The sequence below is a fragment of the Lepisosteus oculatus genome, chromosome 14 (genome assembly GCF_040954835.1).
Source record: "Lepisosteus oculatus isolate fLepOcu1 chromosome 14, fLepOcu1.hap2, whole genome shotgun sequence".
Taxonomy (NCBI): domain Eukaryota; kingdom Metazoa; phylum Chordata; class Actinopteri; order Semionotiformes; family Lepisosteidae; genus Lepisosteus; species Lepisosteus oculatus.
Genome location: NC_090709.1, coordinates 42595785 through 42620464, shown reverse-complemented (window position 1 = coordinate 42620464; position 24680 = coordinate 42595785). Strand labels below are relative to the sequence as shown.

The window sequence follows — 24680 nt, the reverse complement described above, 5'->3', positions numbered from 1 at the left end:
TCACCGCTGGTATAAACAGATGTGTGACGTGTTTGCCCTTGTAAGCACTTGTTTCAAAACTAAGGTCCCCAATACGATAAAAATAGAGAAAGCACAAATGTAATAATATATTATAATTATAAATTATTATTATAAAAATCAAACCAAATCATAAATCTATGAACTGGCTACATCACTCTGCTCTCCTCCCCACTGAGAGCTGCTGTGTGGGGAGCGTTCTGGCGCACTATGGCTGCCGTCGCATCATCCAGGTGGGGCTGCACACTGGTGGCGGTAGTGGGATTCCCCATTACCTGTCAAGTGCTTTGAGTGGAGTGTCCAGAAAAGCGCTATATAAGTGTGAGCAATTATTATTATTATTATTATTATAAGGTGAAGCGTTTCGGGCGTGACGGGCAGGGAATCTTCCAGCATGACGATACTCCCCACCCCGTCTACCAGTCACGAGCGCTCACCGGAGGCTGGACGAGCCGGAAAACGATCCAAACGCTGTCCGAGTTCGCGTGCGGAACGCTCCACGCAAGACCGTCAAAGAAAAAACCAGTAACGGAAAGAAGAGAGATCCCACCTCAGCCGTTTTGGGTAACGATGCAATATTATAAGATGACGTTATTTCACAACCTCATAGCGATTTTACTGCTCAGTAACACTATATGACCTTGTTATAAAACATGACGGGTTCTGTGTGAATGAAGAAGACGAGAAACAATAAATGAACATACGACACAAACATTTCTTTGACCCATTTTTATTAGGATTAGGAGGCAGGCTATGCACACCTTATCGGCAACATAAAATCATTTCTTGCTTTCAAAACCAAGACACCTTACACTTTCGAGGAAAACTATAAAAACTCTTGCATCAATAATTAATGAGACAAAACTTTGCCCCGCTATCGTCACAATCACTTCAATTTCTATGTACACTTTAACGTGGACCGGGGTATGCAGATTACGGAGTAAAAACAAAAGTTCGGACAACTGAGCGTTATTCACTCCAAAAGAAATTCACCTGTTTGTGCTGTGGCTGTTGTGACACTGGGAGTCACCTGGTGCACGCTGGAAGACGACGGACAGACAATCCCCCCAATCACATCGCCTGCGTCTCTCCAGCCCCTCCCCTCTTCTCTCTCTCTCTCTCTGACTTTCACAGACACGATTTCTCAGTGGGCACGGCTAAGACTCTCGAGTTCCGTTAAAGGCCAGCCAGCACACAAATCTCCTTCCTCCTACCTCGTGGGACTGAAGCGCCATGATCCTGGAGTTACCCCCTTTTCCCTTTCGCCGCGTTTGAGGAAAACAAAAAAAAACGGCATCTTCCTTTGAATTCACCCCAGCGTGACGCACAACCCCCCCCACCAGTGAACAGCTCAAACGTTCTGAAAGGTCAGCCCAGAAAGGGTGGGGGTGTAGGCTTTCGCCGGGCACTGTAGAGAGACACAGCAGCAGAAAAAAGAAATTACATGTTGGGTAGAATCAAACTGGAGCTCTCGCCATGCGCTCGAGATGAGAACTCTCCCAACACCGAAACTGAATCGCTTCCCTACTGGATGGACGCGACGGCGTCTTTTTAAGGTGTTGGGGCATTTAACAGCTCAAAGGACTGGTCTTACCTGAATATACTGGTGTGTTGTTTTGCAGATGCCCAAATCCTTACATCTCTTCTCACACAGAATACAACTGAGCTGTCTCCTGTATGGACGTGACGGCGCTTTTCCATTTGCCCAAGTCACTCAAGCCTTACCCACAGGGAGTATGAATTAAGTTTCTCTCACGCGCGCAAGCACTGGGGTTTTTTCCAGCTGCCCGACGAATTCGATCTCCCCCCCACTGATCACTGGCGACTCTACAATATGAAAGCTCCGGTGTCGTTTCAAGATGGCCAAGTCACTAAAACTCTCCCCACGAGGTCTTCCTCCTGCGCGAACTCCTTCGTTGGACCATCTCCCTTCAGGCACTGGCTGTCACCAAAGGGTCTCTCTCTCTTGCTGGCGCGTGCCGGTCTCTTTTGAAAATCGCCCGCCCGAATCAAATTCTTTCAACGCCGACCGCAGCTCTTTAGCGCGGGCGTTTTGGCGACTTTTTAAGTGGCTCGATGATCTAAAACCCACAGTGGCTACAGAAGTCGTTCCTGTATGAAGGCGCTGGTACTTTTTGTTTTTTTAACAGGATTGATGTACTCTCTTTCTTGGGTGAATCTATCTATCTAATCCGCTTCCCGGATGGACAGTCTCTCTTCTCGTGAACGGACTGGTGTCTACCGAGGTTACTCCTCGCACGAAACCTCTTCCCACGCCGCCTGCAGCCGAACGGTTTCTCTCCTGCATGAAGGAGCTGGTGGGCTTTGAAGCGTGCTGGCTGGGTAAAACGCTGCCCACCCGGACGGCATGTGTCGCCCCTGTGAAGGACCTGGTGCCGTTTCAGCTTCTCTGCTGTACTGAAAGCCTTCTCACACCGACTGCAACTAAAGCTCTCGCTCGTGTGAATGTGCTTGTGCCTTGTTAAGGAGATTTTGTATCTAAATGCCTTCCCACACTCACTGCAGCTGAAGGGCTTCTCCTCTGTGTGGATCCTCTCGTGGTATTTTAGCTGAACCGAGGTCGTAAAGCTTTTCCCACACTGCCTGCAGCTGAACGGCTTCTCTCCCGAGTGGATGCGCAGGTGAATTTTTAGACTACCTGACCGAGTGAACCGCTTCCCGCACTGAGAGCAGCTGAAAGGCCTCTCCCCCGTGTGGCTGCGCTGATGGCTCTTCAAGTGCTCCGACCGAGTGAAACTCCGCCCGCACTGCCCGCAGCTGAACGGCCTCTCTCCCGTGTGAAGGCGCTGGTGGACTTTCAAGTGCCCCGGCGCCCAGAAGCCTTTCCCACACGCGCTGCAGCTGAATGGTCTCTCCCCGGTGCCCGTGTGCATGCGCAGATGCCTTTTTAAGGTGGATGAGCAGGAGAAACGCTTCCCACACGCGATGCACCCGAACGGTTTCTCTCCCGTGTGAAGCCGCTGGTGTATTCTTAAGCCCCCCGACGTCTTAAACGCCTTACCACACTGGCTACAGACAAATGTTCTCTCCCTTCTCGTGTGAAGGCGCTCGTGGCGTCTCAGGTTCTCCAAACAATGAAATGTCTTCCCACACTGCCTACAGATGAACCGTCTCTCTGTTGCGTGACGGAGCTCATGTCTTTTTAAGGTTACTAAAACTTTAAATGACTTCCCACACTGACTACAGACGAATGGCCTCTCTTCTGTGTGACAACGCTCGTGCTGTTTTAAGCCATTTAAACAACTAAATGACTTCCCACACTGACTACAGTTTAATTCTGCATGACGACGGACGTGAGCTTCTAAGTTTCCTGAGGTCTTAAATGACTTCCCACACTTACTACAGACGAATGGTCTCTCCCCTCCAGGGTGAAGGCACTTGTGGCGTCTCAAGTTTTCTAAACAATGAAACGCCTTCCCACACTGGCTACAAATGAACCGTCTCTCTGTTGCGTGACGGAGCTCATGACTCTTTAAGGTTCCTAAAACTTTAAATGACTTCCCACACTGACCACAGACGAATGGCCTCTCTTCTGTGTGACGACGCTCGTGCATCTTTAAGGCTTTTAAACAATTAAATGACTTTCCACACTGACTACAGTTTAATGGTCCGTCCTCTGCGTGACGACGCTCGTGAGCTTCTAAGTTTCCTGAGGTCTTAAATGACTTCCCACACTGACCACAGACGAATGATCTCTCCCCTCCAGGGTGAAGGTGCTCGTGGCGTTTCAGGTTCTCCAAACAATGAAACGCCTTCCCACACTGGCTGCAGATGAACCGTCTCTCTGTTGCGTGACGGAGCTCATGACTCTTTAAGGCTCCTAAAACTTTAAATGACTTCCCACACTGACCACAGACGAATGGCCTCTCTTCTGTGTGACGACGCTCGTGCATCTTTAAGGCTTTTAAACAATTAAATGACTTCCCACACTGACTACAGTTTAATGGACCGTCCTCTGCGTGACGACGCTCGTGAGCTTCTAAGTTTCCTGAGGTCTTAAATGACTTCCCACACTGACCACAGACGAATGATCTCTCCCCTCCAGGGTGAAGGTGCTCGTGGCGTCTCAGGTTCTCCAAACAATGAAACGCCTTCCCACACTGGCTGCAGATGAACCGTCTCTCTGTTGCGTGACGGAGCTCATGACTCTTTAAGGCTCCTAAAACTTTAAATGACTTCCCACACTGACCACAGACGAATGGCCTCTCTTCTGTGTGACGACGCTTGTGCATCTTTAAGGCTTTTAAACAATTAAATGACTTTCCACACTGACTACAGTTTAATGGTCCGTCCTCTGCGTGACGACGCTCGTGAGCTTTTAAGTTTCCTGAGGTCTTAAATGACTTCCCACACTGACCACAGACGAATGGTCTCTCCCCTCCAGGGTGAAGGCACTTGTGGCGTCTCAAGTTTTCTAAACAATTAAACGCCTTCCCACACTGGCTACAAATGAACCGTCTCTCTGTTGCGTGACGGAGTTCATGTCTTTTTAAGGCTCCTAAAACTTTAAATGACTTCCCACACTGACCACAGACGAATGGCCTCTCTTCTGTGTGACAACGCTCGTGCCTCTTTAAGGCTTTTAAACAATTAAATGACTTTCCACACTGACTACAGTTTAATGGACCGCCCTCTGCGTGACGACGCTCGTGAGCTTCTAAGTTTCCTGAGGTCTTAAATGACTTCCCACACTGACCACAGACGAATGATCTCTCCCCTCCAGGGTGAAGGTGCTCGTGGCGTCTCAGGTTTTCCAAACAATGAAACGCCTTCCCACACTGGCTACAGATGAACCGTCTCTCTGTTGCGTGACGGAGTTCATGTCTTTTTAAGGTTACTAAAACTTTAAATGACTTCCCACACTGACCACAGACGAATGGCCTCTCTTCTGTGTGACAACGCTCGTGCCGTTTTAAGCCATTTAAACAAAGAAATGACTTCCCACACTCACTACAGCCGAACGGTCTCTCTCCCGCGTGAACGCATTGGTGACTTCTTAACAGGTTCGGCGTACTAAAGCTCTTGTCGCACCGACTGCAGGTGAACGACTGACCGCTGGTGAACTGTTTCTCTCCCGCGTGCTGGAGCTGGTGGGTTTTTAAGTCGCTCGGGCAAATAAAACTGGCCCCGCACTGGCCGCAGACGAATGGTCTCTCTCCGGCGTGAAGGTGCTGGTGTTCTTTTGAATTGTTGGACTGGCATAAGCGGGGTATCCGCTGCAATGAATTTTTGTCCACCCCATCTGAGCCAGGCCTCGGATCACTCCTCCGGCTCCTCGGGCCTCGCTGGGGTTTCTCACTCTGCGGACGCTCCCCCTGACGATCCTGCTCTCCCCCCCCAAACGGACCTGCGTTCTCTCCCTCGTGACCCCCAGTGGGAGTCGTTCGGGGTCTCTCATCTGCAGCATCCGAGACGGCTAGTTCATTCCCTTGGGGCCCACGAGGAGAGACAGAATCCGGTTCAATAAACCTCTCGGCAATTTCCTTCGCACGCACATTATTAAACTGGCCTGCAGAGTCCCCAGTTATTAAGGGTCCAGGAGTCTCTCTCTCAGGCTCCATGTTCATCGCGAGCACAGTCTGTCTCCGTCTGCTCTCTGTGTGCTGTTCCCCAGGAGTCTCTTTTCCTTGTGCGCCGGTGAGCTCTGTCTGCTGCATCAGACTGGAGCCCCACTCCCCCTCCCCTTTTAGACTCTTCAATGACAGTCTCTCCACTTGAACAGAACAAGGCCTAATTATCATCACGCGCTGTAGGTGCTGCTGTTGCTCCTCCCTGTCCTGACTCTCCTCTGGCTGCTGTGACTCAGTACTGTTCTCTTCACCAGGTACAGCGGTCTGCTGCTCTGCAGGGTCAGTCAACTGGGGCTCCTTCTTCAGCTCTCCGAGACTAAAACCGTCCAGTTCATTCAGTTGTTCCTCTCTGTGCCCAAGAACAGACACAGACCCCAGTTCAATAAACCTCTCGGCAATTTCCTTCGGACTCACATTAATAAACTGGCCTGCAAAGTCCCCAGTTATTAGGGGTCCAGGTGTCTCTCTCTCAGGCTCTATGTTCACCGTGGGCACAGTCTGTCTCCGTCGGCTCTCTGTGTGCTGTTCCCCAGGAGTCTCTTTCCCCTCTGCAGCGGAGAGCTCTGTGCAAAGAGAAGAGAGTTTATTATAACACCGCAGCTTGTGAACGCGCCTCTTGCAGTTTTACACCCATGCAGAAAATCTAAAGGTCAATTGTGGTGGCTGAATATAAAAACAGTAGTGTCATGTAAATACACACCTAATGTACACACAGTAGATGATAGTGGTAGCTAAATATAAAAAAAGAACACAACCTTTCATAAATATTTTCCACTGTAACTGGGTGACGTGCAGTGGGTTCTGGTTTTAATGGGCTTGTTCCAACATTCGAAAGTTTCTATACTGTACTGTACAGAGACATTACTATAGTTTTAGTGGCGTTTTTAATACCACTGTGTTATTCTCGGATATAATAATAGATACGATTATAATTGTGTGCTTGCTGTGAGGGCCTGTGGTTCAATGACCCCACTGAATAAAGTGTTTTGAATTGAGTTGAAATAAACCAGCTGAACTGGCGCTTACTCCCTCTGTTAACAGTACAGGTAGCCCTCGACTTACAACGGGGTTTAGGCTCCGACGATGTTCCTTAGAATGAAGACGCGTTATCTGTCTGGCAGTGTTTTTAACTATGTGATCCAGATCACAGTATGGCCGCCAGCCAGATCACCCTGCAGCTCCCAGCTGGTAGCCCCCCCACTAGAGCTCAGCAGGTGTGAGCCTGGTCAGTACCTGGAGGGGAGACTCCTGGGAAAAACTAAGGTTGCTGCTGGGAGAGGTGTTAGTGGGGCCAGCAGGGGGCGCTCACCCTGCGGCTCATGTGGGTCCTAATGCCCCAGTGTAGTGAGATGTAAAACCGAGGTCCTGACTCTTTGTGGTCATTAAAAATCCCAGGGCGTCTCTCGAAAAGAGTAGGGGTGTAACCCCGGCATCCTGGCCAAATTTCCCCCATCGGCCTTTATCAATCATGGCCTCCTTACAATCTCACTCTGTGAACTGGCTTCATCCCTCTGCTCTCCTCCCCACTGAGAGCTGGTGTGTGGGGAGCGCTCTGGTGCACTATGGCTGCCGTCGCATCATCCAGGTGGGGGCTGCGCACTGGTGGCGGTAGTGGGATTCCCCTTGACCTGTAAAGCGCTTTGAGTGGAGTGTCCAGAAAAAGCGCTATATAAGTGTAAGCGATTATTATTATTATTATTATTATTACTGTAAGCTGTCCCAGTGTGTGAGTCACTCTAAGCACTATTGTAAGGCGACGTGCAAAGGGAATAAGCACAGGCTGGGCACGTTCCAAAGTGATCGAGCACGTTGTGCTCGCCGGCAAAACTCTCTCCCAGTTGGGAACGACTCTTCCTTTCCGATTAAAAGAGCCGGACCCTTGAGCCTGCTTGGCGGACAGCGCCAGAGGGCCGCTTCCCCTCCCCAGGAGTCTCGCTGTCTCGTTCCGCGTCGCGGGGCAAACCCGGACATGTTGTCCATTTTGTGATGGGAAACTGTAACGTGTAAAACCTTCAATTCACCCTTTTTCACTCATCAACCCCCTACTGCTCTTCCTAACCCCGATATTTTAAAATAGGACATACGCTGCCAAGAAAAAAAATCAACCGCAAACCAGAGCGATGCTTTTTTGCTCCCCTCTTTCCTTCATAGTAATATACCATATGACGTCTTTTATATCAGTGCTAGATTATTTTTAGGACCACCTGGAGGCGTTAAACAAGGCTGTGCGAAATATGCAGGAACAACACACCTGCACTTATGTTGCAAAGCACCTTATTCAACTTAACGTTTCTGATATAGCGCTGCAGATGAGATCAGACCACTTTATTGGCCCTATACAATTTCTCGCATGAGGAATTGGGCTTTTTCGCAGACCCCAGCTTGCTCTCCATGAGACACACAGGCAGGGAGAGAAGCTTGGGGTCAGAGCGCAGGGTCGGCCATTTATACAGCACCCCTGAGGCAGTTGGGGTTAAGGGCAACCTTCCAGGCACAGATCCCTACCCACAGTGCCACCGCTCTGCCCAAGGGAGTGTTTCTGTGCCTGGGCAGTGCATTGTGGGGAGAGAAACTAGGCGTGGGGCTCTTATTTTCCCCAATCTCTGTCATCAATACGCATTCCCAACAGTCACCGATGCAGGTTTAGCTCAGGAACTACAACTCCCATGAACCCTGCAGGACAACTTCCTGGGAGGGGTAGGGCAACTTCCTGTAGCGCCTGGTTACTAATGCACTTAACTGTAAGGCAAGTTACAGAACGCGACCAATTCATTCAAGGGACTACTCAAAAACCGAGCATATACTTTCTTTTCCTGATATAGGAAACAGAACAAATAAAAGAATTACCATTTAATCACATGCAATACCAAATGCAATCTCTTACCATCTTGAGGGCAAGAGTTCACATGACAGCACATCAAAACCTGATAGTTTCCCCCAAAAAGTGTCTCTTGCGGGACAAATATTCAGGAAGCCGCTACAAATTATCATCAAGTATGTATATCACCATTCTCTCTTGTGCGTTAGACTTTCAGCGAGGAAAAGTATTTTTTTTTTACGATCCAGAACCTTGAATTACAACAGAAAATGGTTTTATATATACTATGTACCAAGATCTCTCAGTAACAAAACAACAATAATGTTATAAGAAGAAAAAGGATACATGCTCTCCTAGCTCTGTGACAACCATATATATAGAACAAAGAATATGCAAAAACTTTGTTTTAATCTGAAACTGGATATACAAAGATTTTAAAGCCACTACGTACAATAGATTTTTATAATTATAATCATTCCCTGATGATAACTTCTCATGAGTATGTATATTATATTGACATTTATATTAGTTATATTCACACGTCACAGCATGTTAAATATTCACTTTCAATTCATGAGCTCTTCAGCCCTGTCTGGCAGTGAGGACGAATCAGATGTTGAACTGAGGAAGGGAGACAGTAGCTTGAGCCCCACCCCCCAGACAGACTGAGAAAGGGTTCACTGTCACACAGATGAGCACTTTTGTAAGACAATGTGAGGCTCTGAACAGCAGCAGCCACAAATCCTGCTCCTGTAAGACATTGTAAGACTGAGAGAGAGAGAGGGGTTCATACAGACACACTGACTGGACACTCCGGTACATTAACACTGCACTGAGAGAGAGGGGTTCATACAGACACACTGACTGGACACTTCAGTACATTAACACTGCACTGAGAGAGAGGGGTTCATACAGACACACTGACTGGACACTCCAGGACATGAACACTGCACTGAGAGAGAGAGGGGTTCATACACACACACTGACTGGACACTCCAGTACATGAACACTACAGAGAGAGAGAGGGGTTCATACAGACACACTGACTGGACACTCCAGTACATGAACACTGCACTGAGAGAGAGAAGATAATACAGAGACACTGACTGGACACTCCAGTACATGAACACTGCACTGAGAGAGAGGGGATGTTAATACAGACACTTTAATGTACAATTGTCACTGCTTTACTGAACAATGTGGTACATTAACACTGCACAGAAGAGATAGTTACCGCTACGTCGATAAATAACCTGCCCACAAACCTATTTCCGAGACTCTTACATCTCCTAAATTGGTTTTCACACAGAGAAAGTGTATCAATCGACGACAAATTAAATCATACTTAGACAAAATCGAGTTTCTGTCCACATTCAAAGAACAGCAACAGCCTTAATGAGAATATAACCGGACCACAACAGCTCCGTCTGCAGCAAACCAACCCTCTGCAACATCACAAACCTCTCCTACCTCGCTCTGCATCTGTCCACTACAGTTTCAACAGCGAGGAAGTTAAAAACATCGTTTTTAAACACAGGCATTACTACAGGAAAGTCACTCCACGTACCTGAGAGCTCCGTTTCTTCCTTTACTTCTGCAGTGATTTCACAGGGAGGCGGGTGTCCAACACGATCTGTCTGCCCCCGATCTCCTCCTGCTCCCGGCTCCTTCTCCCACAGATGCAATCTCACCTTCAGGCTCTCGTTTTCCTCCTTCAGCTGCGCCATCTCAGTCCCGAAACTCTCCTCCACACACTGGGTGATTTTAAACACGGCCCGTCTCACCAGCATCTGGGAGACGCTGCGGAGTTTGTCCTGAAACTCGTCCTCAGAGTCGGACGTCCTGTTTCGGAAAACCTCTGAAACTTCGTACACGAAGGATTTGAGCAAAGCTTCCATGAAACAGCGAAGCTCGTTTTCCTGCTTCGTCTGCGCGATTTCGGTCCCGAAACCGTGGTCGACCGACGTGATTTTAATCACGACCCGTCTCGCCAGAACCTGGGAGATCCGGCGGAGTTTGTCTTCAATCGGCTTCTCGGAATCATCTGTCCGGTTTCGGAAAACCCCCGAAACTTCGTGCACGATCGATTTAAACACAGTCTCCATGAAAGAGTGCGCCTCGGTTCTCAGATTAAGCAGCTGATTCTCCATCTCTTCAGAGTCGATCTGAAAGACACAAACAACTCCTGCAACTGCAGCGGCTGCAAACACGCGGGTTTGAACACACAGGAAGCAAAACGTGGTCAAACCGGAACAACAGAGGACTTCCGGGTTATCAGACGCACTTCCTTAGTGACCGTTGCTATAAACCGCAAAAATATGAATCGAATAGTAATAATAATAATAATCTGAAAAAAATAGTCCAGAATAGATGTTTACGTTATATTATAGTGCAACGTATACGGCCGACATTACAGTTTTTATGAAATGTATAAAGAATTTACAAATACAACTAGAGGAGCAGAAACAGATACAAGATAAAAAAAACACAAATAGAAAAAAAAATAACTGCCAGAGGTTATGAAGTAGAATTTAAATAATGTTTCAACTCCATCTCAAAAATACTAAAACGGGGAGTATTATTGGACCATTTTGATTTCTGAATGTGATATTACCCAGAATGACTAATACATTTACTATAAATACATGCTCTTTTTTCCGTCTTTTCTCTTACACAGTACAATATCAAAATCCTTAAACCTAAAAAAACACCTTTAAATGCCTACGAACAAAACTCTGCAAGTCCATCCAAAACAACTTCACAAACACACACCTTACAACTAAATGTACCAAAGACTCCCTTTCAGCCCGAATTCATTCTGCTCATGCTTAAGTTTAGAGAGTACTAATTTAACTGGATAAAACCAATGAACAATTTTAAACCTCAGCTCTTTAACTTTATTTGTAATGCAATATCCAGCAGGAGTTGTCCAAACTCATTTCCAATTTGTATTTTCAAACCGTGCATTCCAAAAACATCAACTTGAGGCGCACTCAGCACTCATTTGGTTTTTACAAAACAAATCTCTTTTCCTTTTACACCATTTCAAATACCCCCGGGCATTAATAGAAACAACAGACACAGACATACACAAAAGCCGATAACCAGCTCTAAGAAGAGATAAATTATTGGGTTTTCCCAAGAACCAGAACTACAACAATCCTTAAAACATGACTACAACATTCCAAACCAACACTCAATAAACACTAGCATAGGCTGCTATAACAAATCTAATCAAACGTAACAATCATTAACTGAGCAGTCACTGGGAGTGAATCTCCTTCCCGTCTACAAAAGCCCTTTCTCCCACAAAGTCGGCTCTCCTCCCCTCTCTTCTTGGGGCCACAGTTGGTTCCTGTATCAGTGAGGAGGAGAGCAGAGTAATAAAACCAATTCAGAGAGGGGGGATTATTAGGAGGCCATGATTGGTAAGGGCCAATGGGACATTTGTCCGGGTTACACCCCTACTCTTTTTGAGAAACGCCCTGGGATTTTTAACAACCACAGAGAGTCAGGACCTCGGTTTTACATCTCATCCGAAGGACGGCGCTTGTTTACAGTTCAGTGTCCCCCGTCACTATACTGGGGCATTAGGACCCACACAGACTGCAGGGTGAGAGCGCCCCCTGCTGGCCCCACTCACACCTCTTCCAGCAGCAACCTTAGTTTTTCCCCAGGAGGTCTCCCCATCCAGGTACTGACCAGGCTCACACCTGCTGAGCTCCAGTGGGGGGGGGGCTGCCAGCTGTGAGTTGCAGGGTGATAGGGCTGCTGGTGTGAGGAACCTCTCCAACGAGATGGTAAAGGCAGTAAGTTTTATCCGGCAAATTCACACAGGGAAGCCCGTTTTTCTCTCTCTACAAAGCACTTCTTTGTAATTGACCACTGTAACAGAGGAGCCTGTCACGAGGTCCAGATAGTCCGGAAAACACAACATTCAGACCACCTTCTGTTGAGGGGTTTGCTAGATAAGTTCTTGAGGGTGCACACTCCGGGCTTGACTAGTAACTGCTGTGACTTAATTTCATATACATTCACGTACATAAACATACCTAATTTCCTACACATTCAAATACTTAAACGAAGGTATGAGTGAGTACTGTGGTGTGAATGGAGAGCGCTCTCCAGGTGGATGTTACGCACTGTTTGTTTGGTGTCGATACTTCCGGGGTGAGTCAGCCTACGGTGGCCTCAGGAGGCCAAACCTAACCCCACTTCTCAAGGGTTATCTAAGGACACGGGGGAAAAAAACATTTTGAAGTAGAGAAATTGTTTGTTCCAGAGGTGGAGGGGCTTACAAGCTATTTAAGCTGGCTCCTCAGCCTAAGGGGTTGTTGGTGGCTAGTATGTTATGTAGTGTCATTGAAAACAGAGAGAGAGAGCATGTAGAAAATGAGGATTTACCTTTATTTGAATAACTAGTTTTGTTTCTTTTTTGGGGTGTTGGTTTCTGGTGTGGGGGACTGGGAGGACTGTAAATAGATTGTTTTGCTTGGGTGCTTTTGCAGCGGAGCCCGTCTGAGATACAACGGACCTACTTTGGCCTTGCAACTCACAACTGGCATCCCACTGAAGCTAAGCAGGTGTGCTAAGCTAAGCCCGGTCAGAAACTTTATGATTCAAAAGCAAATACCCCCCCCCCCCACCAAAAAAAAAGAAGCTTAAATCTGAGACAGGAAAGAAAAATACTGGAATAACAGAGTCTGCATTAAGATGTGAGATCAAGCCTGGTAAAAACACCACTGAGCTGTTGGAAGACAGAGAAAGTGAGAAGTGGGAAAAGTTTAATAAAAAAGGTGGGGTTCTGGACCCCCAAAACTAAAGGAAACGTAAAGAAGATAGCATGCCCGAAACTCCATAATCTGAAAGCCACGTCATTCTACAAGAAGAACACAAAACACCAAGAGAGACAAACCTGGCGACGTAGCTGGTCTCTAAAATTCCCTGCCAATCCCGATACAACAAGACTACTTCCCCGACGAGCTAGAAGTACTCATTGAAAGCAGCAAGATCCCTTTACCTCAAACCACGGAGAGTTTATAGCACTCGGACAGACCAGTGCAGAGCACTGGAGACACCTTGATATTCAAATTTATCCTGTACCTCAAACCACTGGGAGTTTATAGCACACGGACAGACCAGTGCAGAGCACTGGAGACACCTCGATATTCAATTTATCCTGTACCTCAAACCACAGGGAGTTTATAGCACTCGGACAGACAAGTACAGAGCACTGGAGACACCTTGATATTCAATCTATGCTGTACCTCAAACCACTGAGAGTTTATAGCACACGGACAGACCAGTACAGAGCACTGGAGACACCCCAATATTAAATTTATCCTGTACCTCAAACCACGGAGAGTTTAAAGCACTCGGACAGACCAGTGCAGAGCACTGGAGACACCTTGATATTCAATTTATCCTGTACCTCAAACCACTGGGAGTTTATAGCACGGAGACAGACCTGTACAGATTATTAGAGACACCTCGATATTCAATTTATCCTGAACCTCAAACCACTGGGAGTTTATAGCACACAGACAGACCAGTGCAGAGCACTAGAGACACCCCAATATTAAATTTATCCTGTACCTCAAACCACGGAGAGTTTAAAGCACTCGGACAGACCAGTGCAGAGCACTAGAGACACCTTGATATTCAATTTATCCTGTACCTCAAACCACTGGGAGTTTATAGCACTCGGACAGACCAGTGCAGAGCACTGGAGACACCCTGATATTCAATTTATCCTGAACCTCAAACCACTGAGAGTTTATAGCACAGAGACAGACCTGTACAGATTACTAGAGACACCTCGATATTCAATTTATCCTGTACCTCAAACCACTGGGAGTTTATAGCACTCGGACAGACCAGTGCAGAGCACTAGAGACACCCTGATATTCAATTTATCCTGTACCTCAAACCACTGAGAGTTTATAGCACCGAGACAGACCAGTACAGAGCACCGGAGACACCGGAGACACCTTGATATTCAATTTATCCTGTACCTCAATGGATGGACTTGCAGAGTTTTGTTCGTAGGCATTTAAATGTGGTTTTTTAGGTTTAAGGATTTTGATATTGTACTGTGAGAGAGGAAATTTGGAAAAAAAGAGCATTTATTTATAGTAATAATTAAGAGTAATAATACTCTCTTTTTTAGTACTTTTGAGATAGAGTTCTATTCTATTTAAGTAAATTAAAAAATGCTGAAGCAAGTAAAACATTGGATATACAAATATATATATACAAAAAAAACATGTAATGTCAGCCGTATACGTTACACTATAATATAACGCAAACATCTATTCTGGACTATTTTTTTTTCCAGATTATTATTATTCTTCGAATAATATTTTTGTGGTTTAAAGCAACATTTCTTTTATTTATATATGCTTAACAGAATAACAAAAATACAATACAAACAAGAGTAGATATAACAAGACGAAAAGATGGTCAGGGTGGCTTATAGCAACCGTCACTAAGGAAGTGCATCTGATGACCCGGAAGTCCTCTGTTTAACCAGTTTTCACATCCGGTGTGTTCAAACCCACGTGTTTACAGCCGCTGCAGCTGCATCAATTGTCCGTGTCTTCCGGATCGACTCCGGAGAACAATGGACGATCTGTTGCTTAATCTGAAAACCGAGGCGCACTCTTTCATGGAGACTGTGCTTAAATCGATCGTGCACGAAGTTGCGGGAGTTTTCCGAAACCGGACAGATGATTCCGAGAAGCTGGTTAAAAAAAAACTGCGCCGGATCTCCCAGGTGCTGGCGAGACGGGCCGTGGTTAGAATCACGTCGGTCGACCACGGTTTCGGGGCCGAGATCGCGCAGATGAAGCAGGAGAACGAGCTTCACTGTTTCATGCAGGTTCTGCTCAAATCGTGCGTGTACGAAGTTTCGGAGGTTTTCCGAAACGGGGTGTCTGACTCGCCGGACGCGATTCAAGACGACCTCCGCGGCGTCTCCCAGATCCTGGTGGGTCGGGCCGTGCTGAATATCACCCAGTGGGTCAAGGGCAGTTTCGGGACAGGAAGAACGCGAATGAAGGAAAACGAGACTTTTAAAGTGGGATTGGAGCTGTGGGAGTCGGGAGCAGGAGGAGATCGGGGACAGACAGATCGTGTGGGACTCATGCCCCCCTGTGAAATCACCGCAGAAACAGATGAAGAAGCGGAGCTCTCAGGTACGCGCAGTGACTTGTATGTAGTAGTGTCTGTGTTTAAAAACGGTGTTTTTAACCTCCTCACTAGTGAAAATGTAGTGGAGTGATGCAGAGCGAGGTAGGAGAGGTTTGTGATGGTGCAGAGGGTTGGTTTGCTGCAGACAGAGCTGTTGTGGTCCGGTTATATTCTCATTAAGGCTGTTGCTGTTCTTTGAATGTGGACAGAAACTCGGTTTTGTCTAAATCTTATTGAATTTGTCGTCGATTGATACACTTTCTCTGTGTGAAAACTGTGTGTCTTGGAAATATGTTTGTGGGCACATTATTTATCGACGAAGCGGTAACTATCTCTTCTGTGTAGTGTTAATGTACTTGAATGTCCATTCAGTATGTCTGTATTAATCTCTCTCTCTCTCAGTGCAGTGTTAATGCACTGGAGTGTCCAGTCAGTGTGTCTGTATGAACCCCCCTCTCTCTCAGTGCAGTGTTAATGTACTGGAGTGTCCAGTCAGTGTGTCTGTATGAACCCCTCTCTCTCTCAGTGCAGTGTTAATGTACAGGAGTGTCCAGTCAGTGTGTCTGTATGAACCCCTCTCTCTCTCTCTTATTGCAGTGTTAATGTCCTGGAGTGTCCAGTCAGTGTGTCTGTATGAACCCCCCTCTCTCTCAGTGCAGTGTTAATGTCCTGGAGTGTCCAGTCAGTGTGTCTGTATGAACCCCTCTCTCTCTCAGTGCAGTGTTAATGTCCTGGAGTGTCCAGTCAGTGTGTCTGTATGAACCCCCCCTCTCTCTCAGTGTAGTGTTAATGTCCTGGAGTGTCCAGTCAGTGTGTCTGTATTAACCCCTCTACCTCTCTCTCAGTGCAGTGTTAATGTACTGGAGTGTCCAGTCAGTGTGTCTGTATGAACCCCCCTCTCTCTCTCAGTCTTACAATGTTAGCGAATAGGGAGGACAAGTTAGGCCATGAATCAATTAAAAAAAATGCACGTCGAATGTCTTATAACCCCTCTAACATTGACACAGGAGCAGGATTTGTGGCTGCTGCTGTTCAGAGCCTCACATCGTCTTACAGATGTGCTCATCTGTGTGACAGTGAACCCTTTCTCAGTCTGTCTGGGGGGTGGGGCTCCAGCTACTGTCTCCCTTCCTCAGTTCAACATCTGATTCGTCCTCACTACCAGACAGGGCTGAAGAGCTCATGAATTGAAAGTGAATATTTAACATGCTGTGACGTGTGAATATAACTAATATAAATGTCAATATAATATACATACTCATGAGAAGTTATCATCAGTGAATGATTATAATTATAAAAATCTATGGTACATAGTGGCTTTAAAATCTCTGTTCATACAGTTTTTGCATATTTTGTTCTTTATATATGTGGTTAAGTCGCGGAACCAGAAGAGCACGTCTCCTTCTTCGTCTTATAATATTATTGTGGTTTTGTTACTGAGAGATCTTGGTGCATAATGTGTATATATATTTAAAACCATTTTCTGTTGTAATTCAAGGTTCTGGATCGTAAAAAAAAATAATACTCAGGGCGTCTCTCGAAAAGAGTAGGGGTGTCACCCCGGCGTCCTGGCCAAATTTCCCATGGGCCCTTACCAATCATGGCCTCCTAATAACCCCCCTCTCTGAACTGGCTTCATCCCTCTGCTCTCCTCCCCACTGAGAGCTGCTGTGTGGGGAGCGTTCTGGCGCACTATGGCTGCCGTCGCATCATCCAGGTGGGGGCTGCACACTGGTGGCGGTAGTGGGATTCCCCATGACCTGTAAAGCGCTTTGAGTGGAGTGTCCAGAAAAGCGCTATATAAGTGTAAGCAATTATTATTATTAAAGAAGCGAGGTCACAAGGGAAGTGACTTCATTCCAGCAAAACACATAAAAGTACGTTTATAGCGAGGATTTAAAATATAATAATTATATTATTACGTTTTCTGAACGAGATGCCCCAACAACTTCTTAACAGAACAGATTATTGCTCACCACACAAATCACTTTTTTTTTCATTAACCACGCCTAATAAACGCTAAAACATCGCACTTTCACAGGAAAATTAGTTAAGTCTTCCCGGTCGCACAGCTTTGAGCACACATCAAAAGGCAACATTCCGTTAAAACAGATACCAATGATGAAACAAACATATCAAATAAAATGTATAATCCTTGCTAATATTACCAAAAAACGATCTAAAGCGGACCACCATTACGAGCAGTTGACATCGGTGATGTGCAGTGTTTCTCTAATATAAGTAAATATTTGAGTCGATGTTAGTCGAGGTCATTCTTGCCTTCAGCCATCAGACTGTACAACGCCTCCACCTTGCGTCTGGGCAGAGGCAACATCGACAGGGACCTGTTTCTGGCCTGAACGCATCTACACATCTACTGCGACATCTGTTCTTTCTTTTTCCTTTCCCGTCTACAACCGTTTTTTTGTGCACTATATGCCAGGGACCTGTGCAATACATTTATATCTATATCTATATTTACATCTATATTTATATTCATATGTGTGCTACGATTTTTCTGCGTGCTGTGCTGTTCTAGTTTGTTCTTTGTGTGTCCTGGACTGTGAGAAACTCTTTTAGTCCACCCCTCACTGTACTGATTGTATTGTATTGTACTATTATTATTATTGTATCACACTGTGGCTGTGTTTTCTGTGTTAAGCTGCTGTTGCACTGCAATTTCCCTCACGGGATCAATAAAGTATCTATCTTAGTCCGAACGACATGTTTTCAGCCCTGCTACTGTCTTACAGATGTTTTCAGCACCATAACCCGTTGCCACCTCACACAGTAATAATCAACTTTATTTTATCTAGCGCCTTTAAAGGTGGCCTCTCAAATCATGGCCGCCTATTTCGAGAACCGCCCTGGGATTGTTAATGACCACAGAGAGTCAGGACCTCGGTTTGACGTCTCATCCGAAGGACGGCGCCTGTTTACAGTCCAGTGTCCCCCGTCACTATACTGGGGCATCAGGACCCACACAGACCGCAGGGTGAGAGCGCCCCCTGCTGGCCCCACTAACACCTCTCCCAGCAGCAACCTTAGTTTTTCCCAGGAGTCTCCCCTCCAGGTACTGACCAGGCTCACACCTACTGAGCTCCAGTGGGGGGGGGCTGCCAGCTGGGAGTTGCAGGGTGATCTGGCTGCTGGTGTGAGGAACCTCTCCAAAGAGATGGTAAATGCAATTAGTATTATACAGCAGATTCACACAAGAGAGCCCATTATAAGTTCCCATATTTGAAGTTGTTTTTTTCTCTCTACAATAGATTTCTTTCTAATTGACCACGTTCTTCTTAAGAAGCAATTTTACCCTGTATACAGACAAACAGAAATAAGAGAACAGAAGATGTGAAATGAGCTGGACATTCTGTGGTTGTAGCCTTCATGTCAAAAGATCAATTCATATGCTTGAATGATCCTTTTATACTGTTGCTAAGCAAAAGGCGTATGAGCAAAGGCAGATAGTTCACTGTGTTATATACTTGATAAAAGATAAATGCTAAAATTTTTCCTCAGTTGCCAAACCAGCAAGGGAAGCAGTTTGTGAAGACACTTTCAGTGAATGATTTGTTGAAAACAGTGAGAATAGTCGTCTCTACCTTAAGTAGCTGAGTTTCCTTAGAAAGAAGAGTCTCTGTTGGCCTTTTTTTATAGATCGTGTCACAACATTTGTCCCATTTTAGGTTTTTGTCAATGACCAGTCCCAGCAGCCCTATCACCCTGCAAGCTCACAGCTGGCAGCCCCCCACTGGAGCTCAGCAGGTGTGAGCCTGGTCAGTACCTGGATGGGAGACTCCTGGGAAAAACTAAGGTTGCTGCTGGAAGAGGTGTTAGTGGGGCCAGCAGGGGGCGCTCTCACACTGCGGTCTTTGTGGGTCCTGATGCCCCAGTATAGTGACGGGGACACTGGACTGTAAACAGGTGCCGTCCTTCGGATGAGATGTAAAACCGAGGTCCTGACCTTCTGTGGTCATTAACAATCCCAGGGTGTTTCTCGAAAAGAGTAGGGGTGTAACCCCAGTGTCCTGGCCAAATTTCCCATTGGCCCTTACCAATCATGGCCTCCTAATAACCCCCCTCTCTGAACTGGCTCCATCCCTCTGCTCTCCTCCCCACTGAGAGCTGCTGTGTGGGGAGCGTTCTGGCGCACTATGGCTGCCGTCGCATCATCCAGGTGGGGGCTGCACATTGGTGGCGGTAGTGGGATTCCCCATGACCTGTAAAGCGCTCCGACGTGTAAAATATTTGTGAAAGGTGGTTGTGTACTTTTTTTTATATTTAGCTACCACTTCCCATCTACTGCGCGTACATTAGGTGTGTATTACATGACACTACTGTTTTTATATTCAGCTACCAGAATTGACCTTTAGATTTTCTGTATGGGTGTAAACCTGCAAGAGGCGCGTTCACAAGCTGCGGTGTTATAATAAACTCTCTTCTCTTTGCACAGAGCTCCCTGCTGCAGTGGGGAAAGAGACTCTTGGGGAACAGCACACAGAGAGCCGACAGAGACAGACTGTGCCCACGGTGAACATAGAGCCTGAGAGAGAGACACCTGGACCCTTAATAACTGGGGACTCTGCAGGCCAGTTTAATAATGCGAGTCCAAAGGAAATTGCCAAGAGGTTTATTGAACCGGATTCTGTCTCTCCTCGTGGGCCCCAAGGGAATGAACTGGCTGTCTCGGATGCTGCAGATGAGAGACCCCGAACGACTCCCACTGGGGGTCACGAGGGAGAGAACGCAGGTCCGTTTGGGGGGGGAGAGCAGGATCGTCAGGGGGAGCGTCCGCAGAGTGAGAAACCCCAGCGGGGCCCGCGGAGCCAGGGGAGTCCCCTGATGCCTGGCTCGGAGGGGGTGGACAAAAATTCATTGCAGCAGATACCCCGTTTATGCCAGTCCACCAATTCAAAAGAACACCAGCACCTTCACGCCGGAGAGAGACCATTTGTCTGCGGCCAGTGCGGGGCCAGTTTTATTTGCCCAAGTGACTTAAAAACCCACCAGCTCGTGCACGCGGGAGAGAAACAGTTCACCAGCGGTCAGTTGTTCACCTGCAGTCGGTGCGACAAGAGCTTTAGTACGCCGAACCTGTTAAGAAGTCACCAATGCGTTCACGCAGGAGAGAGACCATTCAGCTGTAGTGAGTGTGGGAAGTCATTTAAACATTTAGGATTCTTAGAGAAGCACGAGCGTCTTCACGCAAGAGAGAGACCGCTGATCTGTAGTCAGTGTGGGCAGTCGTTTCGTTGTTTAAAAGCCTCCAAAAGGCACGAGCGTCTTCACACGAGAGAGAGACCGTTAATCTGCGGTCAGTGTGGGAAATCATTTAAATATTTGGGAAACCTAAGAACTCACGAGCGTCTTCACACAGAAGAGAGACCATTCATCTGCAGTCAGTGTGGAAAGTCATTTCGATATTTGGGAAACCTAAAAACCCACGAGCGTCTTCACACAGAGGAGAGACCATTAATCTGCAGTCACTGCGGGAGGTCTTTTAAGTATTTAAAAGCCTTCAAAAAGCATGAGCTCCTTCACACAGAAGAGAGACCATTCGCCTGTAGTCCGTGTGGGAAGTCGTTTCAATATTTGGGAAGCTTAAAAACGCACGAGCGTCGTCACGCAGAAGATGGACCATTAAACTGTAGTCAGTGTGGGAAGTCATTTAATTGTTTAAAAGCCTTAAAACAGCACGAGCGCTGTCACACAGAAGAGAGACCATTCGTCTGTAGTCAATGTGGGAAGGCATTTAAAGTTTTAGTAACCTTAAAGAGTCATGAGCTCCGTCACGCAACAGAGAGACGGTTCATCTGTAGCCAGTGTGGGAAGGCGTTTCATTGTTTGGAAAACTTGAGACGCCACGAGCACCTTCACCCTACAGGAGAGAGACCATTCATCTGTAGTCAGTGTGGGAAGTCATTTAAGACCTCAGGAAACTTAGAAGCTCATGAGCGTCGTCACGCAGAGGACGGACCATTAAACTGTAGTCAGTGTGGGAAGTCGTTTAATTGTTTAAAAGCCTTGAAGAGGCACGAGCATCGTCACACAGAAGAGAGGCCATTCGTCTGTGGTCAGTGTGGGAAGTCATTTAAAGTTTTAGGAGCCCTAAAGAGTCATGAACTCCGTCACGCAACAGAGAGACGGTTCATCTGTAGGCAGTGTGGGAAGGCGTTTCATTGTTTGGAAAACCTGAGACGCCACGAGCACCTTCACCCTGGAGGGGAGAGACCATTCGTCTGTGGCCAGTGTGGGAAGGCATTTCATTATTCAGGAAACTTAAAAATCCATGAGCGTAGTCACGCAGAAGACCGGCCATTAAACTGTAGTCAGTGTGGGAAGTCCTTTAGTTGTTTAAATGCCTTAAAGAGGCACGAGCGTCGTCACACAGAAGAGAGGCCATTCGTCTGTAGTCAGTGTGGGAAGTCATTTAAAGTTTTAGGAGCCCTAAAGAGTCACGAGCTCCGTCACGCAGGGGAGAGACGGTTCATCTGCAGCCAGTGTGGGAAGGCGTTTCATTGTTTGGAGAACCTGAGACGCCACGAGCGCCTTCACACGAGAAGGGAGAGATCATTCGTCTGTAGCCAGTGTGGGAAGGCGTTTAAGACGTCGGGGGGCTTAAGAACACACCAGCGGCTTCACACGGGAGAGAAACCGTTCGGTTGCATCGCGTGTGGGAAGTGTTTCTCCTGCTCGTCCACCTTAAAAAGGCATCTGCGCATGCACACGGGCACCGGGGAGAGACCATTCAGCTGCAGCGCGTGTGGGAAGAGCTTCCGGGCGCCGGGGGACTTGAAAGTCCACCAGCGCCTTCACACGGGAGAGAGGCCGTTCAGCTGCGGGCAGTGCGGGCGGAGTTTCACTCGGTCGGAGCACTTGAAGAGCCATCAGCGCAGCCACACGGGGGAGAGGCCTTTCAGCTGCTCTCAGTGCGGGAAGCGGTTCACTCGGTCGGGTAGTCTAAAAACGCACCTGCGCATCCACTCGGGGGAGAAGCCGTTCAGCTGCAGGCAGTGTGGGAAAAGCTTTACGACCTCGGTTCAGCTAAAATGCCACGAGAGGATCCACACAGAGGAGAAGCCCTTCAGCTGCAGTGAGTGTGGGAAGGCATTTAGATACAAAATCTCCTTAACAAGGCACCAGCACATTCACACGAGCGAGAGCTTTAGTTGCAGTCGGTGTGAGAAGGCTTTTAGTACAGCAGAGAAGCTGAAACGGCACCAGGTCCTTCACAGGGGCGACACATGCCGTCCGGGTGGGCAGAGTTTTGCCCAGCCAGCACACTTCAAAGCCCACCAGCTCATTCACGCAGGAGCGAAACCGTTCGGCCGCAGGCGGCGTGGGAAGAGGTTTCGTGCGAGGAGTAACCTCGGTCGACACCAGTCCGTTCACGAGAAGAGAGACCGCTCATCCGGGAAGCGGATTGGATAGTCAACGGGCCTAAGACCCACCCAAGAAAGAGAGTACATCAAGCCGGTTTAAAAAAACAAAAAGTACCAGCGCCTTCATACAGGAACGCCTTCTGTAGCCACTGTGGGTTTTAGATCATCGAGCCGCTTAAAAAGTCGCCAAAACGCCCGCGCTAAAGAGCTGCGGTCGGCGTTGAAAGAATTTGATTCGGGCGGGCGATTTCAAAAGAGACCGGCACGCGCCAGCAAGAGAGAGAGACCCTTTGGTGACACTCAGTGCCTGAAGGGAGATGGTACAACGAAGGAGTTCACGCAGGAGGAAGACCATATCGGTAGTCCTTGTGGGGAGAGTTTTAGTGACTTGGCCATCTTAAAATGACACCAGAGCTTTCATATAGTAGAGTCGCCAGTAATCAGTGGGGGGAAAAGATCAAATTCATTGTTGCAACATTGTTACAAGAGTTTTTATAGTTTTCCTCGATCGTGTACGGTGTCATGCACAATGTATTAAACGCGGCGTTTTGAAAGCAAGAAATGTTGCCGATAAGGTGTGCATAGCCTGCCTCCTAATCCTAATAAAAATGGGTCAAAGAAATGTTTGTGTTGTATGTTCATTTATTTTTTTCTCTTCTTTTACATTCACAAAGAACCTGTTTTATAACAGTGTTACTGAGCAGTTAAATCACTATGAGGCTGTGAAACAACGCAGTCTTATAATATCGCATCAATACCCAAAACAGGTGGGATCTCTCTTCTTTCCGTTACTGGCTTTTCTTTGACGGTCTTACATGGAGCGTTCCGCACGCGAACTCGGACAGCGTTTGGAACGTTTTCCGGCTCGTCCAGCCTCCGGTGAGCGCTCGTGACTGGTGGACGGGGTGGGGAGTATCGTCATTCTGGAAGATTCCCTGCCCGTCACGCCCGAAACGCTTCACCTTATAATTAGAGCTGGGTGATAAATCGATAACGATTGTTGTCGCGATATAATTTTAAGAAATGTTCGATATATATGTTTATGCTTTGCGCATGATATGCGCATGCGCACAAAATACTGCGCGTGCGTGTTGCAGACCGGGCAGCTGACAGATTTGTTTAATGTTTCTGATGTTTGGCAAGTGTTTGTTGTGTTCTTAAAGTAAATAGTTGTTTAATTTCCCAATTAACTGTCTCGTTTCTTCAACTTTCACTCAGGAGAAAAAATCTGCCTTTAAACTTGAAAGAAATAATGATTTGACATTTATCGTGATAATTATCGATATCGACTGATATGAAAATGTTTATCGTGATAATGTTTTTGGCCATATCTCCCAGCCCTACTTATAATAATAATAATAATAATAATAATTGCTTACACTTATATAGCGCTTTTCTGGACACTCCACTCAAAGCGCTTTACAGGTAATGGGGAATCCCACTACCACCACCAATGTGCAGCCCCCACCTGGATGATGTGACGGCAGCCATAGTGCGCCAGAACGCTCCCCACACAGCAGCTCTCAGTGGGGAGGAGAGCAGAGGGATGAAGCCAGTTCAGAGAGGGGGATTATTAGGAGGCAATGATTGGTAAGGGCCAATGGGAAATTTGGCCAGGACGCCGGGGTGACACCCCTACTCTTTTCAAGAAACGCCCTGGGATTTTTAATGACCACAGAG

At 47.0% G+C, this 24680-nt stretch overlaps 3 protein-coding genes across 3 annotated transcripts in view; 1 reads left to right on the top strand and 2 right to left on the bottom strand.

The window, feature by feature from the left end:
- Positions 1-24680, bottom strand: part of LOC107076061 (zinc finger protein 271-like) — a 179142-nt gene that overhangs the window by 144781 nt on the left and 9681 nt on the right. The window lies entirely within an intron of this gene.
- LOC138243253 (zinc finger protein 721-like) lies at positions 733-10642 on the bottom strand. The gene is made up of 2 exons (XM_069198773.1): positions 9995-10642; positions 733-6172 (listed from the first exon to the last, which is right to left on the bottom strand). Exons 1-2 carry the CDS (start codon positions 10575-10577, stop codon positions 2202-2204), a joined length of 4554 nt encoding a protein of 1517 aa, XP_069054874.1. The 5' UTR covers positions 10578-10642; the 3' UTR covers positions 733-2201.
- On the top strand, positions 14996-23622 carry LOC102698665 (zinc finger protein 11-like). The gene is made up of 2 exons (XM_069198775.1): positions 14996-15623; positions 20072-23622. The coding sequence occupies exons 1-2, from the start codon at positions 15050-15052 to the stop codon at positions 23047-23049; spliced, it is 3552 nt and encodes a 1183-aa protein (XP_069054876.1). The 5' UTR covers positions 14996-15049; the 3' UTR covers positions 23050-23622.